Consider the following 26,756-nt stretch of genomic DNA (forward strand, 5'->3'; position numbering starts at 1 on the left):
TGAATTAAATCATCATCATTAGTTTAGGAATATTTGTGAGGGTTTTTTAAAAAGTATTATTGGCACAGCTGTTCATCTCATTCCTCCAACAATGCCAGGGCTGCCATAATACCATGAATTCAAATGTACAGGACTCTTGGGGCACAGAAAACTAAACTAATATTATTTTTAAAATCTCTAATAACTACTTAAAATAGCTTTTGCATATACAACAACACAGTGAGTGTGAGCAACATCTGAGGATCTTTCAGGGCTAGAAGGAAGTGCTAATTTGGGGCAGCCAGCACATTTTCTTGGTTTCAACGATTTTGTTTAATACAGAGACAAGGTTTCAGTTTTCCTTTGCGACAAGTGTTGACATACTGTGGTGACAGGGATCAGATACATATTCCAAAGTTGGGGACTTCCTCATTCCAATGGTTTAAAGCTCTGGTTTCTAACTTTGCTGAGTCATGAGATACTGGTCCGTTATTCTATCACAGGAGTGTGCCCATCTAGACTTTGGTCAAATTTGATTTTGAGGGAAACACCACATCAGAGGGAAAGAAGGAAACAGTTCTCTGGCAGGTTGTTTTAAAACACAGTGGTAGTTGCTTGAAGCTTTTCAGATGTTGGAAGACGTCCCAATGTAGGTGGATTAATGAGAAGAGGGAAGGCGAGGGGTTAAAAGTTAAATATAACTGCAATTAGAAAAAAAGCACAAAACAATCAACTTTGAAACACCAAGCTTCTCGGCTACTCACACTTGCTTCAGCACCAGGCTCATGTAGGGCCTCCAAAACCCAAACTTTATTGGCAAGGGCCTCCAAAACCCAAACTTTATTGCCTACATATCTTGCGCCCAGGGCATGCAGCAGAACTGCTCAGCTGAGCATGCTTAGAGCCAGGACATTGATTATAGGTAGGACCTCTCTTTTAAAGAAGTGAATAATAAGCAGTATGCTTCTGGTCCATATCCAAATCACTTTAACACTTTAACTTTGGTGGGATGGGAGTATATGTTGCTACTGAATGCTAGTTGCTAGTAGCCAGATTTCTATTAAGCAGAATCTTAATGTGTCACCTTGGTATTGCTCATATTGCACAAACTCACTTATGAACTTTGATGCCAAAATTCCTGTCAAAATTCTCAACACCAGATGGAGCTCTTGACTCCCCTCCCTTCCCAACTCATCTCCCCAGACCAGTGTGAATTGATCAAGCCAAGTGGCAGAGGAGGTAGGGTAAAGTGCTTTTGCTAATGGTGCCCAGATATGAATGCTGGTAGGCTAGGAAGAGAGACTACTTTGTGGAATTTGTTTCTCCTTTGGTCAGCCAGAGCATGTGCCTGTTGACCTTCAGTACATGTACAGTGAAGGGTTTCTCTCTTCTTTCAATGCTTTTGCATGAGTGGACATGATTTGAGGATAGGAAGAAGTCTATGGTTTTGCTCAATAAATTGTGTGTATGGGGGCGGGGGGGGTAATATATTTTGTACCATGCCCAGAGATTTTACACTTTGTTAGTGGAAAAATAAATTTAATCAAGGCTGGGATTTTCTAAGGCACCTGAAGTAGCTATCATTGGGATTGCTCAATGGGCTCATGGTACAAAACAGAGAAAGAAGTGTCCCCTTCCCTACTAGACCTTTAAAGACTTAATATTTCCCCAGTTTTGTTCCATATTAAAAATGATTTAAATGAATGCCGTATCATCCTACTTACAGTGAAGATGGTTTTAAGACTCTTAACTATTTTAACATTTGCTGCTAAATATCTCAGACAAGGTGTTTCAGTTCTAGAGATTGTTGAAAAATTTGGGGTGAGGGGAGGAGGATCCGTGGAAAATACTGACAAAAACAAAGATTTTCCACAGAACATTGACTTTTAAAGGAAAACCTGAAAACTGAAGACTTTCAGTCAAAAACTGAAAGCTCCCCTTGAGAAAATTGAAAAAAAGGTATTTCATTTTGGATCATCTTGACCAAATCAAAACATTTCAGGCTGGGGAAATGTCTTATTTCAGGACAGTTCAAAGTTAAAATTGGTCTACCTTTGCTGCTATGGCACTTCATGTTCAGGTGCCTCATGCCCCTATTCTTCCCTAGTGGCCAGGTTCCTCCGCTGGACTACTCTCCCATGATAAACCACAGCCTCCTCTCTTGCTGACCCATCACAGAGCATCAAGGGAATCCTGTGAGTGTGGTGCATCATGGGAGATGTAGTCCATCTGGGGAGCTCAGCCCACAGAGCAGAAGGGATGTATGAAACAACTGAACTACAACTTCCATGATATCCGTGGCAGCTCCAGGGATGTGGTTTAATGTCAAACCAAGTTGAAATGAAATGTTTCAATCCAGACATTTTGAAATATTTTGTTTCAATAAAAAAATCTCAAAACAAAATGTTTTCACAATTCCAAATTGCAAGAGTCTGTTTTCAGCCAAAAGTTTTTGGCTGAAAATTTTCATCAGAAATATCTTTTAGTAGAAAATGCAATTTCTGCACAAATTAAATTTTCCAAAATTTTTGGAGGAATGCAAAAATGAAATATTTTGTTTTGGATGAGTTTGACCCAAATCTAAATATTTCAGTTTGTTGAGCTGACCCAAAATATTTTGTTTCATTAAACTGTACCTTTCTATGCTGTCACATTGTATTCTGGGAGTTTTAGTTCAGGTGCCTCATGCCCCCCAGAGTCTCCTGTGGGCTGGGATCCCTGGCTGGACTACATCTCCCATGATGCAATGCAGTATCCCTCTGACTGACCCACTCGGTGCCTCATGGAAAGCACATGACTGCAGGCACATCTTGGGAAGCGTAGTCCAGCCATGCAGCTTCTTGTCCATAGAAAAGAGGGGGGGCATGAGGCAGTTTAACAGTCAGAAATGAAACATTTCAGTTGGGGGAATATCTACATGTTTTGTTTCATTCAAAAATGCCACACAACATTCTGCCATCAAAATTTGGTGGAACTTTTCAGTCCACGTAAAATTTCAGTATTTCAACTTTTATCCACATTTGGAATAAAAATAAATATTGCAATATCAGAAATTCCCATGGGACACGCCTGACAATGGCAGTGGAGACACACAGAGCTGACATCTCCTCATAGTAATCACTCATTCTAAGTATGGATCCCAGTATGCACAAACCTGAGGAACAAAACAGGATGTTAGCCCCTTGGTCCCAAAGCCGTTACCCACTCTTGTTTCTCAAGCTCAGTGGGAATGGGTCTTAATTTAAATTGTAGGAGATTAAGGAACTGCAATTCATCTTCCAAATTTTCTCAAGCTGGGAACTTCAGGACATTTGATGAATCCCAAAAGAGATTTCAGCTCACAAATACCTTTCTCTTGTGCATGCTAGTTAGGTGACTCCTGCAAACAACTGCAGAAGGAAATTGTGCCATAAGCCCAGCCACTGCAAGGTTTGAGATCTATAGATGGAAAATATTATATAAGAGCAAGTATTATTATTAAGTTATTTCTGTCACCCCTCCTCTTCTATTTGTGATAGGAGAACATGTACTGCAGTCTGAAAGAATAACAACACAAAGAGTATTGATGATCCTCTAATGATGAGGGGACCTCAAGTTAGTGATGAGAGAGCCTCAAGAGGTCCCAAAAGTCAGTTTGGTTCTGATAAGTTTTCAAAGGATGGATATTTCCAAACTTTTCCCAAGCTATCTGATCCTCCTGGAGCCACAAAACAATGGTGAACATCCCACAAGAATAGCCTAAAAGGACCAGACTAAGAAATATTTTAATCATTTTCCTCAAACCTTCAGAAAGGTTCTATTTGCGTTTTTGAAAAAGAGGCAGAGCAGTTCATATTTTAGCCAAACTGGCTCACTCATCTTTTATCATTTCTCTGTCCATGGTGCTGATTTGTTTTTAACACACTTAATTGGAATTAAAACACCAATAGTTTGAAACATACAGCATTAAACTAATGCACATAGAGTTGGAATTCTCCCTCCCCTCTTCAAATCTGAGAACTCTAGAAATGTTAAAGCTAATCTCAGCTTTCATTTTTGGCTAATATAAAATTTTAACTATTTCAGTGAGTGAAAATGTCTTCAGTTATGGCTGATGGTGTGACAGTATGAACTGCCTTTTTTTAAAAAAATCCCAAATTACTCCTGGTTCCTCCATACTCCCAACTGAAATGCAGCTACTTCTGGGGTGGAAGATGACAGCTGTGAGAAATTCTATGTATGTACCTGTTAGCAGAGGACGTCAAGAATGTACCCAGCCGGAGCTTAAGGAAGATGTTAGATTGGCACAAACCTGAGTTAATTCCACTAGAATTGGGATTAACAGAGCTAACCTCCTGGGGTGTTATGGGATCTTTAAAGAATATGAATGGCACAGGTTTCAATTGTATATCTCATCTGAAAGACAGCACTATGGCCATTTTTTCAGTATTTCCTCAGAAAGAAGACCATCATCAACCATATCTTGATCTTGCAGTGCATGAATTTCCTTTAGAGATCTCCTTTCTCAACAGTAACCTGGCTCAGCCCTGTTTAACCTGTGAGATCTGACAAGATCACAGCACAAGGAGGTATAGCTACATAACTTCCACAACTGTTTGCTTCTTCTAATTCATTCATGTATTCATTCTTCTTTAAAGAAAGAAAATTAGTTTAAAACCCAGCCATAACCATATTAAAAAGTGTATCCTCTTTCTGTTTGTTTTTACTGGGCAAGAAGCCAGGAGTATCTTACCTGCCTGCTTTAGTGATGATCATCTCTGTCCCAATGTCATGGAATCTTTTCCAGAGGTCAGCACACTGCAGCTCTACCTGGATCTCCTCCATGGATGATGGAGGAGGAGGCTGGGGACCTGAGCCACCAGATGTGAGGTCAGAGTGGGAGCCAAATGAGCAGGATGTTCTCTCAGTCAACACCTCTGTGTCTGACCCAGTGCTCTGCTCTGAATCTGAAAAGTAAATACACCACGTAAGACACTTCAGTTCTGCTGCACCAGTGGGGGAAGGAAGGAAAAGAACCAACAGTGAGAACCTCTGGAGATGGTGCAATGGCCTTTTATTGTTCTGATTTATGACCTGATTTCTGGATCTCTGTTTCCAACATGACATCTAGCATTTTAGTAAAGTTTTAGAAACAGCTGAATAAAATTGCCCACAACATAAAATATAGAACATCACCATGATGCCAAGAATGAAGCACAATGTATAGATTAAAAATAGAAAGGAAAAAAATAATTCAACCCACAGTTAGATGGGCTCACTGGAAAACTACATTCCATTTAATTGCACATCATCCCACTCTACTATTGCAGAGTTAGCTATTTTTAAACAAAGTACTTTTTTCCTTTTAATACCCTTGTCATCAAAAATAATGAAGGGGTTTTTGTTTTTGTTTTTTGGCAGCACAACTTTGGAAATGTATTTTATTTGTTCCTATACATAGGAGGCTAGTTATATGGGCCCGTGGTACCCGTGCTCTACCAATAATTCAGGAACGTGGGCCCAGTTCCACCAGTGTCGGGGCTTATATTTTCAGATCCATAGGACGGACCGGGGCTACCGTCCCGGGCCCTACGCTTTGGGGGGCCCTGCGCTTCAGGGGGACGCAAGGTCCAGAGCAGTCTGGGGGCTAGTGGGGGGCCTGGTGCTGGCAGCAGCTCTGCCCCACTTCTTCCTGCCCCTGCTCTACCCCTGCCCCATCCCCACTCCACTCCTTCTCCCACCCCACCTCTTCCCACCCCTGCTCCAACCCCACCTCTCCCCCATTCCACCCCTTCCCTCAAGCCCCCGCCCACCTCTTTCTGGTTTCAACACCCTCCCCCGAGCAACACCGGGAGCAGGAGGGTGGAGCAGAACGGGGTGGGCTGGGGCTGGGTCACTCACTGCTGCCAGCACCAGGCCCCCTGCTAAATCCCCAGGCCACCCTGGACCCTGCGTCCCCCAGAAGCGCGGAGCCCCACAAAGCGCGGGGCTCGGGGCAGTTGCCCCAGTCTGTTCAATGGACAGGACGGCTCTACTTGGACCTGTTCTGGGCACCAACAAAAATTATACAAACCTGGCACCCATGTTCCTATAATATAATTTTTGGAACAATGACATTTCCTGGGAAAACAACCATGCTGCTTTTGGTGAGGAAAATGCTATAGGTTACCAAAGGACAAGGAGGAAGGATGGTAAACATATGGAATCAGGGGAAAGCAATTGAAGCAAATGGCATAAAGGATTTCAAGAGACCCCAAGATCTCTTTGTGGAGAAGGAAGGGGATAAAGGGGGCTAGCTAAAGAAGAGAGCTGGGACTGAGATCAACCAAAAGAAAAGCTGGTATGTTGAGCCAGATGTCTATACTGAAAATATCTTTTGTACTAACAAGCAAAAGCACAATAATCAGTATAGTACAAGACTACTGGGGTAAATTAAAGTTATGTTTAACAGTGGTGATTCCTTGCACCAGTATTCACACCATCTTTACATCGAAAGAAATTCATAACGTTTTTAAAATAGAGATTGCCTTACAAGTTGGTTTTATGGCAAATTACTTACTAATATTAATATTAAATAATCAAGTGCAATTGATAAATAACAAGCATGCACAGAGACTTTCAGAGAAAAGGATTCCAAGGAGCTTTGCAAATTTAAAAAATTGATATACAAACTATATCCAGGGATGACCTCACCAATCACTCAAATACAGCCATGTCCATGGGAGAATAAGACAACTGTTTAATTGTGTACAAGAATATTACATACTGTTTAAGACAGGAAATACTGCCCAAAGGGGTCATATAGGGAGGGCTAGCACCAGGGCTAGCATCTCTTCCATTGCAAAAAGTGTGGTGGAATCTTTAATAATCACAAGGGGTCAGAGTCTCAGGACAGTTTGTCTGAAAGATATACCATCAGCAGCAGAGTACATCTGAAGGCAAAAAGCACTGGTTCAGTAAAGACTCAGAGAGAAAAGTGCCACCTACTGAACCACCCAACACCACTTCCTGAAGCACATAAGTGTTCTTGGAAACCTCCTAAAAGTAATAACATGGGCACAAACTGCTTAGCTCCTATTAGCTGATGAATTTACAGAATAAGGTGTAATTCACAAATCTTTTGCTTCTGTAACAATCCTGAGTGAACCTGGCTCTGAACCTCACTCTGAGCAATTTTCAGTATAAGTCATCCCTGAGATTTCTCATTGGACAATCTCTGGCTTTAAGCAGATGCCTTAGAGTCAACAGCATTTCAGTGAGTTGACTGGAACTGTGTGCTACCGAGATCTACAGATATTAGGCCTGATCCTCCTCTCTCCCGTTTTACATTGATGTAACTCCAGTAACTCCAGTAGAATTACTCCTGTTTGACAATGATATAAGTGAAAAAAGAATCAGATCCTTTTATTATAATTCACTGTCCAGGTGCAAACTGTTAGTCCATTAGGCCTTCAGTAGTGGCCAATATCTTATGTGTCAATAGCTGACCAACTGTGCAATGTGACACATGGGAAAATCAAATCCTTCCTTACCCCTACGACTATCACTTTTTTGTGCCCTGAAGCATGATCTGTGATTATTCCTATATTAGACTTCAGAACAGCAAATGCTATTGTTCAGAAAATTACCCTTTTGTTTTGTTTTGTTTTTCAATTTGGGAGATGGGTGAGGAGGGCTCACTGGCATTGCCAGTTCTTTGTTCTGTAAGCATTGGGACTTACTTAGCATTTTCCTTCATTTTTGCTGAGCCAAGTCCTCCAATCTGGAGTCAGCCTTAAACAAAGATTGATCCGGGGAAGTGCTGAGCACCTCCTTTGAGACCCAGAGTTCATTCCAGTCCTAATGAATTCAAAATCAGTTGCGGGTATTCAGCACCTCAAAGGCAGCTCCTGTGATTGATTTCCTACTCTGCATCCTGCAGTACTCCAAAACCATAGCATGCTATCTTTGATACGCACTGGGATACTGAGGATCAGGGACTTTGCTGTCCCCAAGTGAGTCTGAAAATGTCATCATACATAAAGAGGAATGGCCAGCTTGCCTTGCTCTTTTTAGTTTTATGTCCTAACAGAAAGAACCTGCTGCCTCCAGCCCCTATAGGGTTATTCATTGCAGAGACCAGCGGCTGGCAGCAGCATACATCATTTTGGCCCATCTACTTGTTTGTAATGGAATATAGCAGCAACACCGCCTGAGTCACTTCTGACACTTTGATCTTCTGGGCTTGGTTCTCTTCTCTTTGAATTCAACAGATTTACTTCTGGTTTACACCAGTGCAACTGTGGGGAGAATCAAGCCCTGTGATTCTGGCTATGGAAGGAGTGGTTCCTGATGCAGAAAAGTTTGTGGACACGCTCAGTGGTGAGCAATGGCAGGCACCAGTTACTGCTGCTGACTGAGATACTAACAAACAGGCTTCCAGGTGAGAGAAGCTTCATATGACTTCTTCTATCTCCCCCAGGGAAAGGCCTCGCCAGAGTCCCCTGGAAGAACTGCTTCATATAAAACACCAAGTGCCTAATCTGAGATCCAGAGGAGGTGCAGGACAAACAGGCAAGTGACTCCATGTGAAGGACGGAACACTATAGTGATTGGTATCATGTGAAGGCTGGCTACCTGCTGCCATACACAGCACTGATGGGGTGGGGGGTGGGAATTCATACTATTTGCTAAGTACATTTGGTTCTTAGTGGTTACAGACCTATTAGGTGGAGTCTCTCCTCCTTCCAGGACAGGATATAGTCCCTCAGAAAGGACACATCAAAACTGAGCTCTTCCATTGCTGACATTAGTAAGGGTGGGAATGGAGACAATTGAGGATTTTAATCCTTTCATATAGTATCCTTACCCTTTTCACTTAGGATGAGCTCAGTTCAGATCTGTCTTCCTTGTTTCTAACAGCCACCATGGACTTGCACCAGCTGACTTTATGGACTTTTCTCTAGGAACTCCCTCCAGTCAAACATCTACCTCCAGGATGTCCCTTCCCAAAATCCCATAGCTTCTTTATGGCTCCTGTTGACTGGAACAACTTCCTGTACCCCTGTGTTGTTGACTCTCCCACCATTCTCCAATATCTTCTAAAAACAACCCTTTTCTCTCTTGCCTGTACCTCATATATTCTCTTTCCCTCTGCTGTTCTCTGTTTAACTCAGCTGTGATATATGTAGTGATGTAACTGGAAGGAAACGTTGACATTCTGTTTTCTGTGCAGAGAAGTCCCTGCCTCCCACAGGAACATGCTGTCCCTTCAGCCAGCCCAGGCAATCTTCTCTCCCCAGAGAGACTAGAGAAGGAAAAGAGAATAAAGAGTCCACAACCTGCTACCCCACATCACAAAGTGCCTGTAGAACCAGTGAGCTCATCTCATTTCAGATGATGGAGACTGTGTCTGACCTGCATAAGAAGAGCTGGTGCTGTTTGTGAGGAACATCTTGCAACAATATTGACAGTTAGGTTCAGAAGATGCCCTGGGCTTTTTTTACATGCATAATAAACATCCCTAGACCTGAAGCAATGACCTTCTGTCTATTGGACTTGGTGTTTATAACAAGTTCTCCTCTTTCTGTTACCCTACTGTATGGATTTTTACTGTTATGAAAGGTCCTGAATAGCACATTGACCACATATCCAGCAGTCTGCTAGCATTGGGCCAGAAGGAAAAGGGAACTCCTGGAATGGTTAATAGTGCCTGTGCCTATCAGCAACACCATGAGGTCACTTTGTGAGTCCTCAGGGATGTTGGTGCTTGGGAAGGCTGGCTGGGACCGGGGGACAAGAGGGAACTATTATGGTTTGTTTGATGTTATGATTGTTGTTTTGTTAACTTTACCGATCATCCCTTTTTAGATCTCCTTTTCCTGTTCCCTCCAAACAAATTGAACCTCCTTATGGCTTTCACCATGGTTTTCAGCATATATGCCATTTTTTGTCTATGGGCTCTACAGAGCTTTGTGTGCACTACTGTGAACTGAAACTGTTCTCAGAGGCAGCGTGCAATGTGCACATTTCCCAAAAATGCTACAAACTGAGAGCCACCAGAACCTGTTGCCAATGAACTGATTATACAACAAAAAATGTTACTACCGTCCCAACCATAGAACTCATCTCATTTCAAAGGCAAGCATCTCCTAGTGGACCAATAGTGTTACATAGACACTTAATGGAGGTTAAGGGGCATGCCTACTGTAACAAATCACTTTTAAATGGGTGTTAAATATGACATTGTCCCTACTGTTTAGTTAAAAAAATTAAAGTCTATCTATCTGCCTTCTGAAACAACAACCCAGTATCTCCTATCCATTTTCCACTATACACAAGCCCAGTGTCTTCCCCACCCAGGGCTAAATTCTGCCCCAGTTTCACTGTGCAAATCTATTGATATTCCCATCCCTTCCATAGGTGTAAGCAAGAGCAGAATTTAACATAACATAAGAACATAAGCCCCTAAGAATGGTCATACTGGGTCAGACCAAAGGGCCATCTAGCCCTGTATCCTGTCTGCCGACAGTGGACAATGCCAGGTGCCCCAGAGGGAGTGAACCTAACAGGTAATGATCTAGTGATCTCTCTCCTGCCATCCAGCTCCACTCTCTGACAAACAGTGATCCCCTCTTTCCACAGCCCAACAACACAATGCCACCACCTGCATTATGTGGTGCACAACAGGGCAGCATCCCTGACCTGCTTTCTGCAGCATAGCCGCATATCCCTACTTGCCCTGGAGTCCCACTTTATACAACACAACAGCCTACTATCTTCAAGTGCTTTCTATAACCCAGTTGCCCAATGTCCCCCACACAGACAACCCACCTGTCCATAACAGCCAACTTGTGACCACACAGCAACCCAGTGCTGAAGATGAAGCCATATCAGAGCTATGAAAGGTGCTGACTTTTTTCACTAATTCTACACATTGTTTTTCAGCAGGACTTTATTTGTACTTGGAATACAATGGAAATATTGGGCCTTATAGTCAAGCATTAAGAAAAATGACCCGTGGTCATATAAGGCAAATCTTGCATTCAAGTAGTGCAACTCATGCACTCAAAAAATGCATTACTCTCAAGTACCCAAGCATAAACAAAGGAGTAGTGTGTAGGAGTAGGGGAGGTGATTTTACCTCTGTACATGGAATTGGTGAGACCAGTTCTGGAATACTGTGTCTAGTACTAATGTCCATGTTTTAAAAAGAATGTTGGAAAAAATTGGAGAGGGTGTAGGAAAGAGTCACAAAAATGGTTCATGGGCTGGAGAAAATGTCTTATAGTGAGAGACTTACAGAGCTCAGTCTGTTTAGTTTATCAAAAAGAAAATTGATAGGTGACTTGATTACAGAGTGTAAGTACCTTCAAGGGCAGAAAATACAATGAACTAAAGGGCTCTTTCATCTAGCGGGAAAAAGGCATATAAGACCCAAGAGATGGCAGCTGAAACCAGATAAATATAAATAAGAAAAAAGAAAAGGAGTACTTGTGGCACCTTAGAGACTAACCAATTTATTTGAGCATAAGCTTTCGTGAGCTACAGCTCACTTCATTGGATGCATACTGTGGAAACTGCAGAAGACATTATATACACAGAGACCATGAAACAATACCTCCTCCCACCCCACTCTCCTGCTGGTAATAGCTTATCTAAAGTGATCACTCTCCTTACAATGTGTATGATAATCAAGTTGGGCCATTTCCAGCACAAATCCAGGTTTTCTCACCCTCCACCCCCCCACACACAAACTCACTCTCCTGCTGGTAATAGCCCATCCAAAGTGACCACTCTCTTTACAATGTGTATGAAAATCAAGGTGGGCCATTTCCAGCACAAATCCAGGTTTTCTCACCCCACCCCCAAAACACACACACACAAACTCACTCTCCTGCTGGTAATAGCCTATCCAAAGTGACCACTCTCCCTACAATGTGCATGATAATCAAGGTGGGCCATTTCCAGCACAAATCCAGGTTTTCTCACCCCACCCCCCCCACACACACACAAACACACTCTCCTGTTGGCAATAGCTCATCCAAAGTGACCACTCTCCTTACAATGTGTATGATAATCAAGGTGGCCCATTTCCAGCATAAATCCAAGTTTAACCAGAACGTCTGGGGGGGGGGGGTAGGAAAAAACAAGGGGAAATAGGCTACCTTGCATAATGACTTAGCCACTCCCAGTCTCTATTTAAGCCTAAATTAATAGTATCCAATTTGCAAATGAATTCCAATTCAGCAGTTTCTCGCTGGAGTCTGGATTTGAAGTTTTTTTGTTGTAAGATACCGACCTTCATGTCTGTAATTGCGTGACCAGAGAGATAAGAAGAGATAAGATAAGATAAGAAGATAAGATAAGAAGAGATAAGAGATAAGAAGAGATAAGATAAATAAGAAATTAGCCATACATTTTAACAGTGAGAGCAATTAACCCTTGGAACAAACTCCAAAGGGAAGTGGTGGATTTTCCATCTCTTGATGTCTTCAGATCTTCTGGATGCCTTTCTGGAAGATATGTTTTAGCCACAACACAAGTTACTGGGCTCAATATAGGGGTAAGTGGGTGATGTGTAATGGATTATGATACACAGGAGGTCAGACTGGATGACCTAATGGCCCCTGCTGGACTTTAAACTCTATGAATCTATAAATCTTTGTTTTGGGAGTTGCACTTCTGTAACTCAGGGCAGAACTGGTCCACAATGACTGTCTTCAGATCTCCTAATGGGTTCTCCTATTGGTCACCTATTTTGGAGGCATTACTCATTATATTAGGCTTCAAAAATGCCTTACTGTAAAGAACCCAAGATACTAAACTACACAATATTAAAAATAAAGAGAAAAACCTTACATGTATATAATGCCACTTCTCCAGGAACACTTTACAACCCTTAACACACACTCTCTCTCTGTTTGTGTATTTCTATATACATAGTGTGGATTCCTTCCCACTCCACTGCAATGACGGTTTCTCTGGGCCAGAATGTGGCAGCTGTTAGGTTTTAGTTATTTATTTGCACAGCTTATTTCTGTTTGCAAGCTTTGTGAACATTTTGTACAACAGGTGGCCATTACTCTTCTTAAAGTACATTTGCTAACAATAAGAATCTATGCTCTAAATAGATCACGCAAAACCCTGCACACACGTAGATATGGCAAACTTGGGTGAGGTCACATATAGTCATATAGTGTCCCTTGTGGTAGAGACAGAACACAGCTGAAATGACTATAAAGGGAACACAGACAGACAGAGCCTGTGGTTCTCTCTAGATCTCTCACTTTCATATTAACTAATGTCAGCACAAGGGGCCTCCACAAAGTCAATCACATATAACAGACATGCATAAAAGGACCTTGTTATTGGGGTCATAAGTACAAAAGGTCACACGCCTAGGAAGGCTAAGTGCCTGGAGGATATAGCAACCACATAGTGGCAGCTCAACCACATAGACCTCCCCCTAAGTATCCTTCACAGTAGCCAAATGCCACATAAACATAAAATACAGCTGGAAGATAATTCTACAGCAGTCTGTCATGGTGTACCAGAGTGTCTTACCAGAAAAACTATTTTTCATTCATTCATTCTAATGTATTAACTGTGCTCTCTCAAACTTGAGGTACATTATAAAAAGCGTGCAGTCCCAATTGTAATACATTCATTATTATCAATCTGTATTATATGCACTACACTAGCACCTACAGCCCCCAGATAATATTGGGCCTATTGTGCTAGCCAATGTAAAGACACACAGGGTCTGGTTTTCATTTACGAATGCCCCTTTACACACTCTGGCAGCAGAAAGGGGCCTTAAAATAATTTCCTTCCAGTTTAAGACCTTTTACACAGCCAGAGCAGATCTCAACATAAATGAGAATTAGGTCCATAGGGACAGACTTTACAAGCTCAATAGAGGAGACAGACAAAAAGTGGGAGAAACGTAAGTATTATTATCATCCCATTTTACAGATGGGGACTGAAGCACAGGCAGATTAAATAGCTTGCCCGAAGTCACCCATGAAATCTATGACAGAGTCAGGATTTCAATCCAGAGCTCATGAGCCTTGGTCCAGTTTCTTAACCACAAGAATATCCTTTTTATCCTTCAATAAGTTTTAGAAGTGTGCTTAATGAGGGCTATACCCATCAGTAAGGATACTGAAATGCTCTAAAACTCATTGCTATGTTAATCAATAATAGAAAAAGAAGACTGAAAATATGCCCTAGAATGTTTGACAAATTGAGTGGTTACATATAGCCACATCAGAAATATTATTAAGAGAATCTAAAAGTGAAAACACAAAAAGTAAACAACAGTCACTCTAGTTCAAAATGTGGGTCTCACATCCACTGGACTTCTTATTGCCAGGCTCCATTACTTCCTCCTTGGTTTATTCCACACAAGACTCAGCAAAGGAACATGGGTCCGATCGAAGTTAAAAATATGTCCTGATTCACTGGTATGCTTCATCTGCTTGGCACTGCTCCAGCAATGCAAAGTTGCTGTACACCTATTTTAATCCACAAGTTGAATTGGATGTACTGCTCCTCTGAATTGGTAGAGCAGTGCAAAGCAGATGATGTTTACCAGTGTATTTGGCCCTATATGTTTGTCTCAGAAAGCTAACTCTTGCTTCATCCAGGAATATGGATATATATTCACAGTCTAAAACTTAATTAATTAGCCTCTTACAGTTTGTATGGCAACGTCCACCTTCTCTGTATGTATATACATATCTTCTTACTATATGTGCCATTCTATGCATCCGATGAAGAGGGCTGTAGCCCACGAAAGCTTATGCTCTAATAAATTTGTTAGTCTCTAAGGTGCCACAAGTACTCCTGTTCTTAAAACTTTAAACTGGCTCTTTATCTCCCAATCAGTCCTCTTCTTCAACAGTGTTGAGGTCCCACCTAGCGGTGTGGAGGTAAAGAAAGCTTTTACATTTTGAAGATTACAATTTGGGGCCAGATTTTCGAGAGAGCTCAGCTCCCATTTAGAGCTGCTCCAGTTGAGAATGGGAGCTACTGAATGCTGAGCTCTTTTGAAAACCTAGCCATTGGAATCTTCCTTGCAAAGCATATTACACAGGTGTGAAGCAGGGGACCAGGACTGTTGTATGTGAAGTTTCAGAACAGAATTTATTTGCAGGGTTTAGTCCCACGAACCAGGCAGTCTGGACCTTACCCAAGATTATCTGTCACAGTCAAGAAATTCGTCCATTCCATCAATCTGATGTTAAACAAGAGCCTATTATATCGACACTATCATCTCTGGATTTATGTATCTTTCTCTCTTTTATAGTCTCCTTTATAGGCATATCCTGGTGCTCCACAACTGCCCCCTCAGTATTAGCTTGCAGGGCAACTAATCCTGGTGATTTAAAATATTTCAATCCTTCCAGCTGCTGAGCACCCTCAACTTCCACTGAAGAAAATGGGGCGAGGATATTCAGTATCTCAATGGATGGACCACTAGTGAGCAAAGTGCAACTAAACTTCCAGAATGGAAGAAATCAGGAGAATCTTAAAAGTCACTGAGACATATTCGCAGCTCGTGTAAATTGGCATTGCTCCACTGACTCTGAAGGACAAGAAATTACCAAATTGGCTTATAAAGAGACTGTTCAAATATCTGAGGTTAAAAAAGCCTGTACCTGAAATGGAAAAGGAGGAGGGAACCAGACAAGAATATAACAAATCAGCTAACGCTGCACAAAAAAAGAAAAGGGCAACATCCACCACCAAATGCAGAGCAAAAGAGAGGCTATGGGTTTTTACAAATATAAAAAGTACTACGGAGAAAGTGGCCCATAAATAAAAGAGGAGGAGGGTATGCAATTAGTGATCTCTTTAACCTGACCGGGATACTCAGCTGTACAGACTACAAAGAAGTTGTGCTACCAACGTCCAAGAGTCTATGTAAAAATTAAAGAGTGGGAACACACCTGAAAGGTAAGGAAAACTAAAAAAAAAAAAAAAAAGATGAGGCAGGTGGATACATCCTGTGGTGTTGCTCTTACATAGGACGATTATATTTATAGATAAAATCACACCACAAACATTTAGAGATTGGTCTGAACCAAAATTTTGGATCTCACTAACTGCAAAGTGTGCAGCTTTAAACCACGTCCAAGCTTTATGGCTGACCCTTCCTAATCACAGCCTCTGTGGCAGTTTGTTTCTGGATTCTTCAGCTTGCACTTATCTCTACCAGCAAAAACAAAAATTGGTGAAGAAAGGAAAAACTATCATCTCACTGCCACAAACTGCCCATAGGAATAATGCTAGAAATGTGTGATACTCTCCCTGAGATTAAAGTTCTCGAAATTAGCCATAGCCAAACTGAACCTACAGTCCATCAAACAATTTCAACACAAACAAATCAAAGATTGTCATTTTAAATGTTTATGAATCCCAGTTCACAGAAATGTGGTGGTTTATGAACTCCAAACAAGGGGCATTACATATGTCTCCCTATACCATCACTTTTTGCTGTGGCTATAACCCAGAAGTATTAGAAGGGAGCCAGTCACTATAACGAAGAATGTCTAATCCTTTCTTGAGTCCTGCTAAGCTCTTGGCCTCGAAGACATCATGTGCCAGTGAGTTCCACAATGTAATTACACAATGGGGGAAAAAAGTATTTCCTTTTTTCTCTTTTAAATGTGTTTAAATGTTCCTTTTAGTTCAATTTGAATGTCCTCTTGTTCTTGTATTATGAGAATACATTAATATAAGCAACTGTTCCCTTCTCAGTATTCTTCATTATTTTAGATACCTCTACCATATCCCTTTTCTATGGGATAAATTCACCAATCCCAATAAGACCTGGCTTGAAATTTTCCATTTGAATGATTTTCTGGAAAAAAAAAAGTTTCCACAAAAATCAAAAGTTTGGGGGAGAAATTTTCCCCCCAAAATTCAATTTTTTTGTCAGGAAAGCTGAAATGAAATATTTTGTTTTGGGTTGATTCAACCTGAATTGGAATATTTTGTTTTGATGAACTGATCCCAAAATTTTAGTTTCAGATAAGTTCAGCAAAATATTAAACTGCATTTCCCTGTCAGCACACTGCCTTATGGAAATTGTAGTTTGGACTCCCATTTCTCCCTGTGCACTTGGATCCCATAATGCAGTGCTATCTTCTGACTAAGCCACATGGTGCATCATGGGAGATATAGTCTGGCCAGGGAGCCTGACTCATGCTCCTGAACTACAACTCCTATTAGGCAACGTGCCACAATGGGAAATGCAGTTTAATAACTAGTAACAAAAACAATGCAGGTCAGTTCAACAAACCAAAACAAAATGTTTCAATTTCAGAATGTCAAAATATTTCATTTCTCTCAAAATTGCAATATGTTTATTTTGGCATTTCTGAACTGGTTGGTTTTTTTTATTTCCATTCTGTGGAAATTTTCAAAATTTCAACTTTTCATCCAGATTTGGGATGCAAACATGTGGAAATGTCATAATTTCCCATGGGATGGAAATTCTGAATTTCTCTCACCTCCAGTTCCAGTCCTTTTAGTCTTTCTTCAGATGGAAGCTCTTCCATTCCTCGAATTATTTTTATCATCTGTCTCTGAACGCCTTTCATTTTAAAAAAATTGGGTTCCTGGAACTGTACTCAACATTCAAGATGAGTGTGTATCATTGATATATGTAGGGGAATTATATTTTCATTAGTATTTTCTATTCCATTTCCTTATGCAATTTACCTTTTTGTTTGTTTTTTAACCTCTTTTTTGCATAATGAGCAGAAATTTTAATTGAACTGTCTATAACCATCCTCAGGTATTTTTTCCTGAGTGCCAAATTTATTGCTTTCTTCAGAGACTTGTATAGATTAATGCCTTGTATCCAAACTGGATCATTTGTACTACTAGTGTCTGGCCATATAATAAGGTATCTATGGTTGAATGAGACAGCTGACCAGAAAACTTTGTATGAAATAGAGATTTCCTTTTTAACTTCTAGCCCCCAAGGACCACACAAAACTTTATTTGAAACAAAGCCTGCATTACTGTGTGAGACAGAACAGTGTCACAAACTAAAGGGGATAGTAATGAATATAAATCACAAGCTAGGAATTGTAAAAAATTGACAAAGGAAACAAAAGGATAAAAGGAAAAACATATGTCCAGTAGAGTTAAGGACAATAAAAGAGTTTTTAAAAGTATATTTTAAGAAAAAAAAGAAACCTAACATGGTACTGGTCAATTAATAGATGGAAATGGTAGAATTATCAATAATGCAGAAAAGGCAGAAGTGTTCAATAAATATATCTGTTCTATATTTGGGGAAAAGCCAGATGATGTAATCATATTATAGGACAATGATCATACTCTTTACATTCCAATAGTAACTCATGAGGCTGTGAAACAGCAGCTAATAAAGTTAGAAAGTTTTATATCAGCATCTCTGGATAACTTACATCCAAGAGTTTTAAAAGAGCTGATTGAGGTCACTGGAACATTAATGCTGATTTTCAATAGGTCTTGGAAGACTGGAGAAGTTCCAGAAGACAGGAAGAAAGCTAATGTTGTATCAATATTAAAAAAGAGCGAACAGGATGACCTGGATAATAATAAGCCTGTGAGGTTGACATTGACCCAAGGCAGAAAATGAAGCAGTTCACACGGGATTCATTTAATAAAGAATTAAAGGAGGGTAATGTAATTAATGTTAATCAACGGGAGCTTATGGAAAACAGATCCTGTCAATCTAACTCAATTTCATTATTTTATGAAATTACAAGTTTGATTGATAAACATAATAGTGTTGATGTAATAGACAGACTTCTGTAAGGCATTTGACTTGGTAAAGCACAACATTTGATCAAAAAACTAGCAAGATATCAAATTAACAAGGCACACATTACATCGATTAAAAGATGGCTAACTGATAGGTCTCAACGTGTAACTGTAAATGGAGAATCATCATCAAATGGGTGGAGCAAAGAGAGAGAGAAGGGAGAAGAGAGAAGGGAGAGAAGGAAGGCTGAACTGACAGCCTGCACTGACTGTGAGTTTGTCTTACTTTGTTTTGTTTGAATTAACCAAACACTGCCCTGGAAGAAGGACCTGAAAGACTCTGGGTGTGGCAGAGACTCGTTCCTGGGAAAGTTAGGTGTGTGTGGGCAATTGACAGGTCCCTGGAATTGAGCGGAAACAGAGGCAGTGGCTAATCTGAAGCCAGACCAGTAAGGCAGCTCTCCTATAGGGTGTAGGAAGCCAAGCCCCCTTGCTACCTTGAGCTGACTACCTTCACTCATGGTGCAGGAGGGGAAACAGGCTCTGTAGAGCCACTATGTTCCCCTTTAAGTGGGTGGAGAGGTAGGAATAGGTCGCTCCTTGGCTTCATCCCTGCTCCCTACATGCCAGGCAGCGTAGCTGAGCCAGCACCTCGACAGACATATACTGCACTGAGTCTATACCTATTTATTCCCTCCCCTGAGCAGCAGAGAGCCGGAAAGGAGTGCTTGACTCGGAATGTCACAACCTACCTCCTGGGTTACTCCAGGACAGCACAACAACACATTACCCCATGCTCAGAGCAGATTGTTAATTTACACTAGCCTATAGTAGGAACTGTCCTTCTCTAGTTAGGCCTGGAGAGAGGGGAGCTGGAATATTGTGTTCAGCTGGAGCACTTCAGTGGCCGAAAGATGTAGGAGTAACCTGGAAGGAGTTCAAACTAGAGGAAAAAATACTTAAAAAGCTAGATGGATTGATTTATGGGAAAAGATTTTAGAAGAACTATATATGTATAGTGATGCACAGGTGCACAAGATAACCATATATAGATATTTGAAGAGTATAAGCACTGAAGAGGGATGCGAAGGCCAAGACTCTTTTAAAAACGTGTGCTTAAAGGTAGGCTCCTAAATGCATGTTTAAACAATGAAATAAGTGGTCTGGTTTTCCAAAGTTCTAAGCACCCAAAGCCCCCTGTAGATTTCAATGGAGTAACACCATCACAGAGCTAATGTAACAGAGAGGTGAACCAGTCTTAGTGAGCATTTTCTTTTTCTTTAACAGAAAACCTCATGGTTGCACGGATGGTTATTTGTGGCTTGGCTTTCTCTCTCTTGCATTACAAGCTATTTTCGGTTCAAGTTTCCAAAGCAGCATCCTTACACAGTGTGCCAGTCACGATCCCAGACAGCCGTACACCCACATGCAATCACGCATAGATTCCATCAGCCAGATCCCTCAGCTGGTGTAATTCTGTTGATTTTGACTGAGCTACCCTGACTCACACCAGCTGAAGATTTGGCCCAAAGATAAACGCACATACAGTTGTCCCCTATCTGTATACATTACTAGTCAAACAGGAGGAGCACGCACATTCATACACACATTTTCAAACATCCTGGCAATCACAAGCTGAACCAAATGAACCTGCAAGTTCCTTTCATATTTATAGACTCACACATTCCAATCACACAGGCATTGAAGAGGTCCCAAACCTTTTCCCTTCATCAAAAGAAATCTTTGCTCTTGTCCTGATATTCAGTGTCACACACAAAGAAATCCATTCAAACACCTATGTTCTATTCTGCCCTGACACACTACCTCTATATCTATTCACAATTACCCACAGGTGATCAGACTTTGTCCATTCCTCTTCAGCCATAGCTGCAGTCTCATGTACATACTATAGACAGGCTATATACACCTCTGTGTGCTATATAGACTGATTTTCCACTTTGTTACACCAGCTCTGTGCCAGCAGAGCAATACTGGCATAAAAATGGTGCATCTAAATGGAGAATCAGGCCTAAATGTCCAAGTCCTATAGCATTAGAAATTGATTCAGGAAGTTTGTGCTTGCATAGCTTCACATCTATAGATGCTAGAAACGTCAAAAAACAGTTTTTATTTTATGGCTGTCATCCAATGCTAAACATCAAGGTATGTGTTAAGAAAAGAAGTGTCCTAATTTTAGAAGTTATGAATCTTTAAATCTGGCATATTCTCAAAGGTGCTTAATTCAGAAAGCTTGCATTCGCATAAATCCCAAATTACTGACATCAGAAATATCAAACCATCTCATTTGGTAGATCTCACCAAACCTTAAATTACAAGGTACATCTGAAAACAATGGGTCTGACGACACTACACAGCTTACCACGGCACAGCGGCACCAATGCTGCTGCACCGCTGTACCGCTGCTAATGCAGAAGTTCTAAACCGAAGGGAGAGCGCTCTCCTGTCGACTTAATTACACCAGCCCCCGTGAGCAGTGGTGGAAGCTCTCCTGCCGACATAGCGCTGTCCACACTGGCGTTTAGGTTGGTGTAACTTACATCGCTCAGGGGAGTGGCTTACTCACACCCCTGAGCGACATAACTTATACCAACCTAAACTGTAGCTTGTACATAGCCAATCAATCTGGCAATGTTAAAGTTATGAAAGTGGCACATTACTAAGGACCTAATCCCATAGCTGTTGAAGTCAGTGTATTACATGCTATTGATTTACGGGGGAGGGGGGAGTGGCGTAGGCACTTTTAGGATCCAAGCTATGTCACACACAGGGACGTACATTTTCTACATACATGCACAGCTGTCCACTTTCAAACATTCATAACTAGGCTATTTCACAACCCATTTTTTTAAACTTTGAAAAGCATGTGCTCCACATGGAGAACTATGCCCGTGACCGACTTCAATGTTCCAATTTAGCTGGTTTTGCACCCTCTTCACCCTGCCAAAAAAGTCATTTTATTTATGGCAATAGGAAAAGTGGTTTTGTTCCATTCTATCATAACTCAAAGACATAATAACGTTCAAACATTTCAAAAGAATTCCTTTTGGGATAGAGACCAAGCATGATAGTTTTCAGATAAAAAGGTAAACATGTAGGAATCATATGAGTATCTGAAAACAGGGTTATAACAGGAACTCTATATTTATGGTATGATGGGATAACATGATTTTGGCAATTAATTGATCTTTAAATATTCATGGTAAATAGGCCTAATGGCCTGTGATGGGATGTTAGATGGGTTGGGATCTGAGTTACCCAGGAAAGAATTTTCTGTAGTATCTGGCTGGTGAATCTTGCCCATGTGCTCAGGGGTTAGCTGATTGCCATATTTGGGGTTGGAAAGGAATTTTCCTCCAGGGCAGATTAGAAGAGGCCCTGGGGGTTTTTCGCCTTCCTCTGTAGCATGGGGCACGTGTCACTTGCTGGAGGATTCTCTGCTCTTTAAAGTCTTTAAACCACGATTTGAGGACTTCAATAGCACAGATATAGGTGTTTTTCGCAGGAGTGGGTGGGTGGGTGAGATTCTGTGGCCTGCGTTGTGCAGGAGGTCAGACTAGATGATCATAATGGTCCCTTCTGACCTTAATATCTATGAATCTATTAATCTATTTCAGCCTTAACTATAGCAAAGGAGCCAATTATTCCATGATTTCTTGCCACAGATACCAGTGAGGAATCTCCCTCACCATGAGTTTCTGCTTTAGTATCTAGGATTTAAGTTGCAAAAAAACCTTCAGAATGTGAACTGAGAAAACCAATGTAATGTTGACTTCCTGAGACTACAGACAGCCTGAAACATTAGTTCTGAGAGATATGAATTGCCCCACTTATCTCAGCAGGGAGGCAACTCTGCAATCTAAAGACAACAATTTCAGTGGCAACATAGTTAACCACTTCACTGTTGATCATTTTAGCAGGCACAGATCATATATTTATCTCACGATCCCTAAATGCCTTCCATATTTTCCTAGGTGTCAAAACCCCCATTTCCCCTCTACTCAGCTGCCAAAACCTACAGCTTACCCATTGACAAATTCTATGATTCATAGATTCCAAGGCCAGGAGGGACCACTGTGATAATCTGGTCTCACCTCCTGTATAACACAGGCCACACAACTTCCCCAAAATAATATTTTAGAGCAGATATTTTAGAAAAACATCCAATCTTGATTTTAAAATTGTCAGTGGTGGAGAATACACCACAATCCTTAGTAAATTGTTCCAATGGTTAATTACTCTCACAGTTAAAAATTTACAACTTATTTCTACAAAAATCTGTGGCATAATGAACACTGAAAATATAAGAAAGCGTAAAATAAATGGAATGTAATATTAAACTCATTCTCTCAGTGGCTACTGCACTCACTGAATTATTAATTTTTATATTTAAATAAATAAAAATCTCCACTTTTTAATTTAAGGGAAGGTGCCACAAAAATTTCCTGTCTGCCAAAGAAATCAGGAAGCCGTGTCACAGAGTTTAGATCCAGCTTGCTGCAAAGTACAATGTATTGACTATGGGTCTGATCCACAGCCCACAGACAGAAAGATTCCCATTGACATCAGTGGATTTTGGATCAGGTCATGTAACAGCACTACCTGTGCCAGTGATGATTTAGTACAGGAAATATACAATTTGTGGATACACAGATGTTCCACCTCATCCATCCCAGACACTGTAGCAGATTAATCTTTCTAGACAATCAGAATGCCTGACAAAACAGCAGGAAGGCAAAATATAGTCAAGTACTGGTGCATATCCCAGGGTTGTTGTGAGGAATGGGGCCAAAGGCCAAGTGCACCAATAGCCAACTAAGGCACCCCTTACTGGGACTTGGAATAAATTAAGGAGGCATGCTCAATCTAATAGTAATTAACTTAGTTCTTGAAACTGGATGTTTGGACCTCTTCTTCCTCTTCCCATCCTCCATTATCCCAGCTATCCTGTCAGCTACAATTTGTAGCTCAAAAGCCATTTCAGTCCTTCCTTTCTAATTGTGTAAAGTGGCCAGAGGTCTGCACTGATCTGATAGAAAAGCAGCCAGCCCTTACCTCACAGTGGTCAAAAAACAGGTTCAAAATGTCAGTGCCTCTCTTTTCTCCCTGTCTTTCCACTTTCCCTCTAACTACCCTCCTGCTACCCTTCCATTTCCTCTTGTACAGTCAGTCAGTCAGTTTGAAGTGAAAAGCATCCCAGCCATTTCTGTAGGGCAGCTGAGCCCCACAGCCAGGCTGCAGGGGGAGGCAGTAATTTCCCTTCGAAGTCCCATTGTGAACTTCCACAGTGATGCTTCAAAGGGAATCTGTTACTCCCCCTCTCAGCCCATCTGCAGAGCTCAGCAGGGTCTGAGAAGCAGCTGGATTGCTTTTCAGGGAAGCTTATTGTGGAAGACTGGGGGATGGGGAGGGACGGGGGGGGACAAAGAGAAGGAAGGGAAGAGAAGGGAGGAAAGCAAGAAGAAAGCAGAGGTTAAGTAAAGGTGCGGATGGGCTGAGAGAGGAGGGAGGCTAGGATTGTGTGAAGGGTTTACAGGCACAGGCTTCTTTTACTCCTAAAGGCTGTAATATTTACCCAGAAGACAGTCCCTTTAGCAAGAGCTATGTGTAGTCTGTGGCCCAAAGGAACCAAATTCTACTAAAACAGCCCCATAAATTTCACTATAACATTAATCCATCCCACTGCCATGCATTACCCTCCATTCCCATCTCACCACCACCACACAAAGCTATGGCATTTAATTGAAAATACTCGTTAACATGAAATGTGTTGATAAATAGATTTTTTAAATGAAGATTAATCTCGGGTACCTACATAGTAATGTGGGGGGCTCACAATCTGTAATGTGTTACCCTTACAGCACCCCTCTGAAGTAAGACAGTGCTATTACCCCAGGACAGTGCTGGTATCCCCATTTGACAGATGGGGATCTGGGGCAGTGAAAGCCTAAGGCCCAGATCTACAAAGAGACTTAGGTGCCTAAAACCCAGATTTAGGCACCACTGTGAGCCACAAAAATCATTGTTTAGCTGCCACCAAGCCCTGTAGGTGCCTAAACTCACTTGTCACCCATTTTTTTTCTGTAAAAGTCCCCTAGGTGCCTATGTTTCTGCCTCTGGGCATGCACATAGCTGCCTCAAGCAGGCTCCAGATGCCTAGCTCACACCTAAAACCCAGCGCAATCCACAAACCGGAGGAAGACGCGCATTTCCCCACTTATTTCATTTGCAGAGCCTGCTCCAGTAGGCATGCTCAGAGCATGCCCAGCAACTCTACACAAAACATCTGAGGGAGTAGATGGTCTCCCTTCCTACCTTTAGCCCAGTGCTTATGCTACTATGTGGGAAACTCTGCTTCAACTCCTGCCCTGCCACCCCCGCCTGTGAAAAGGGATCTGAACTGGAGTTTCCCACCTCTCACATGAGTGTCCCAACCTCTGGGCTACAGAGCCAGACTCACTCTGGCTCACTTAACATTTAATTATTTATTTAAAGTGGAACAGATTAAACAGGAGAGTGAGAAAGACCCACATCAGAATATCCCTGAGTCCGGTGGTTAGGGCTTGTCTTCAGTAGAGATTTTTTTACCTCAAGTTAACTGATTGCCAATTTACTCAAAGTAGTTAATACCACTGTAAAGGCCAAGACACAAGGAATCAGCCTAGAGCCAATAGGTGGACTGCAGGCCAAATCCAGAACACCAGACACTTTTGAACAGACCGTGAAATCTTTTTGATTTACTTATTATTATCATTATTGTTATTTTTTAAATTATTTTCTCTGGAGTCTGGACATTGACTATACCTTGGCCAAAAAATAACTGATGACCCCTGGCCTAGAGTAACCTACGAACACTTGTAGCTTTGAACAAATGGGTATCAACTTTCCAGACTTGCCTTTGCAAAAACGTTCGCTCTTCTGAGGTCAGAAATTGAAGTGAAGACAAGCTCTTGGAGCAGATATGCGTGCAAAAGAGTTACATGGTCAATGCACCATGCAGCGCTCCACTATTGCAAGTGACAACATGCAATGCACCGCCCACCTTCCTTCCCCACACAACATACCACTGCATTGCTCAGCACAACAAAGTGCCATGCAGGACTCCCCTCCCCTGCAGACAAAAGGTAGCACAGCACTCCATTTCCCCCATGGGGCAACATGCTGTAAAGCACTCCCCTCCCCCAGGAAGGAATATGACAACATTCCTCTCAGTCCTGCGAAAACAAAGCATTTCCTTCTTCCACATAACATGGTGCACTGTGCTCCTCCTCTCCCTACAGGATCATGTTGCTCCCATTATTCCATGCACCTAAACAAATTATATTACATTATACTGTCAGCTGAACATGGAAAAGGGAGAGTGTATGCCAGGCAATGCCATGAGGCAGCTGCTCCTGCCATTGAGCTCTGGCAGTGGTCCCCAACCTTTGTGTGGGAATAGCGTATTGCTATTCCCAGAAGACTGTGGCAGCATTTCAGCGGTGCAGTGTCCTGCGGCCTCACAAAAATGCCCCGGCGGGCGCCATGGCACCGCAGTGGGGACCACTGAGCTATGGGATTGTTTTGTTTGTAGTTTTTTCAGCCTCCTCTCTCGCCATGAAACTTCTACAAATCAGAATTTGAAACCATTATGCACCAAAACTGCATTAGGAGCTATTCCAGCCCAAGTTCACGCTCCCCCCCAAAGGTGAAAGTGCCACTGATCCTTGCATGGAGGAGTAAGGGAGAAAAGAGCTTTCGCCACCACTTCCTTATTTTCCCTCACACAACGACGTAGCACAATAGCGGTGCCAGTACTGAGGAGAGCACAGGGATGGCTTGCGCCTAATGTCCCATGGTTGCAAATCACCCCAAGTGGGGAGAGACAAGGCTATGGCCCCACTTTTTATCCACACCACACAGTAGAACTGCATGGGTATACCCGTGGGAGCTGGCTGCATCACCCTCCTTAGGGAAGGTGGAGTTTGTGCAGTCCCCATGTATGCCAGGAAGCTCAGGGAGAGATTAGACCTCTTGAGATAGATCACTCCTGG

The 26,756-nt window shown here is 41.7% G+C and overlaps 1 protein-coding gene across 1 annotated transcript in view; it reads right to left on the bottom strand.

The window, feature by feature from the left end:
* TBX15 (T-box transcription factor 15) overlaps positions 1-26,756 on the bottom strand; it is a 132,414-nt gene that overhangs the window by 44,921 nt on the left and 60,737 nt on the right. The window contains exon 2 of the mRNA XM_074947617.1: positions 4,712-4,925. Coding sequence (XP_074803718.1) covers positions 4,712-4,925 — 214 coding nt within the window. The remainder of the gene's footprint in view (positions 1-4,711; positions 4,926-26,756) is intronic.

This window comes from Natator depressus, chromosome 1, assembly GCF_965152275.1.
Source record: "Natator depressus isolate rNatDep1 chromosome 1, rNatDep2.hap1, whole genome shotgun sequence".
Taxonomy (NCBI): domain Eukaryota; kingdom Metazoa; phylum Chordata; order Testudines; family Cheloniidae; genus Natator; species Natator depressus.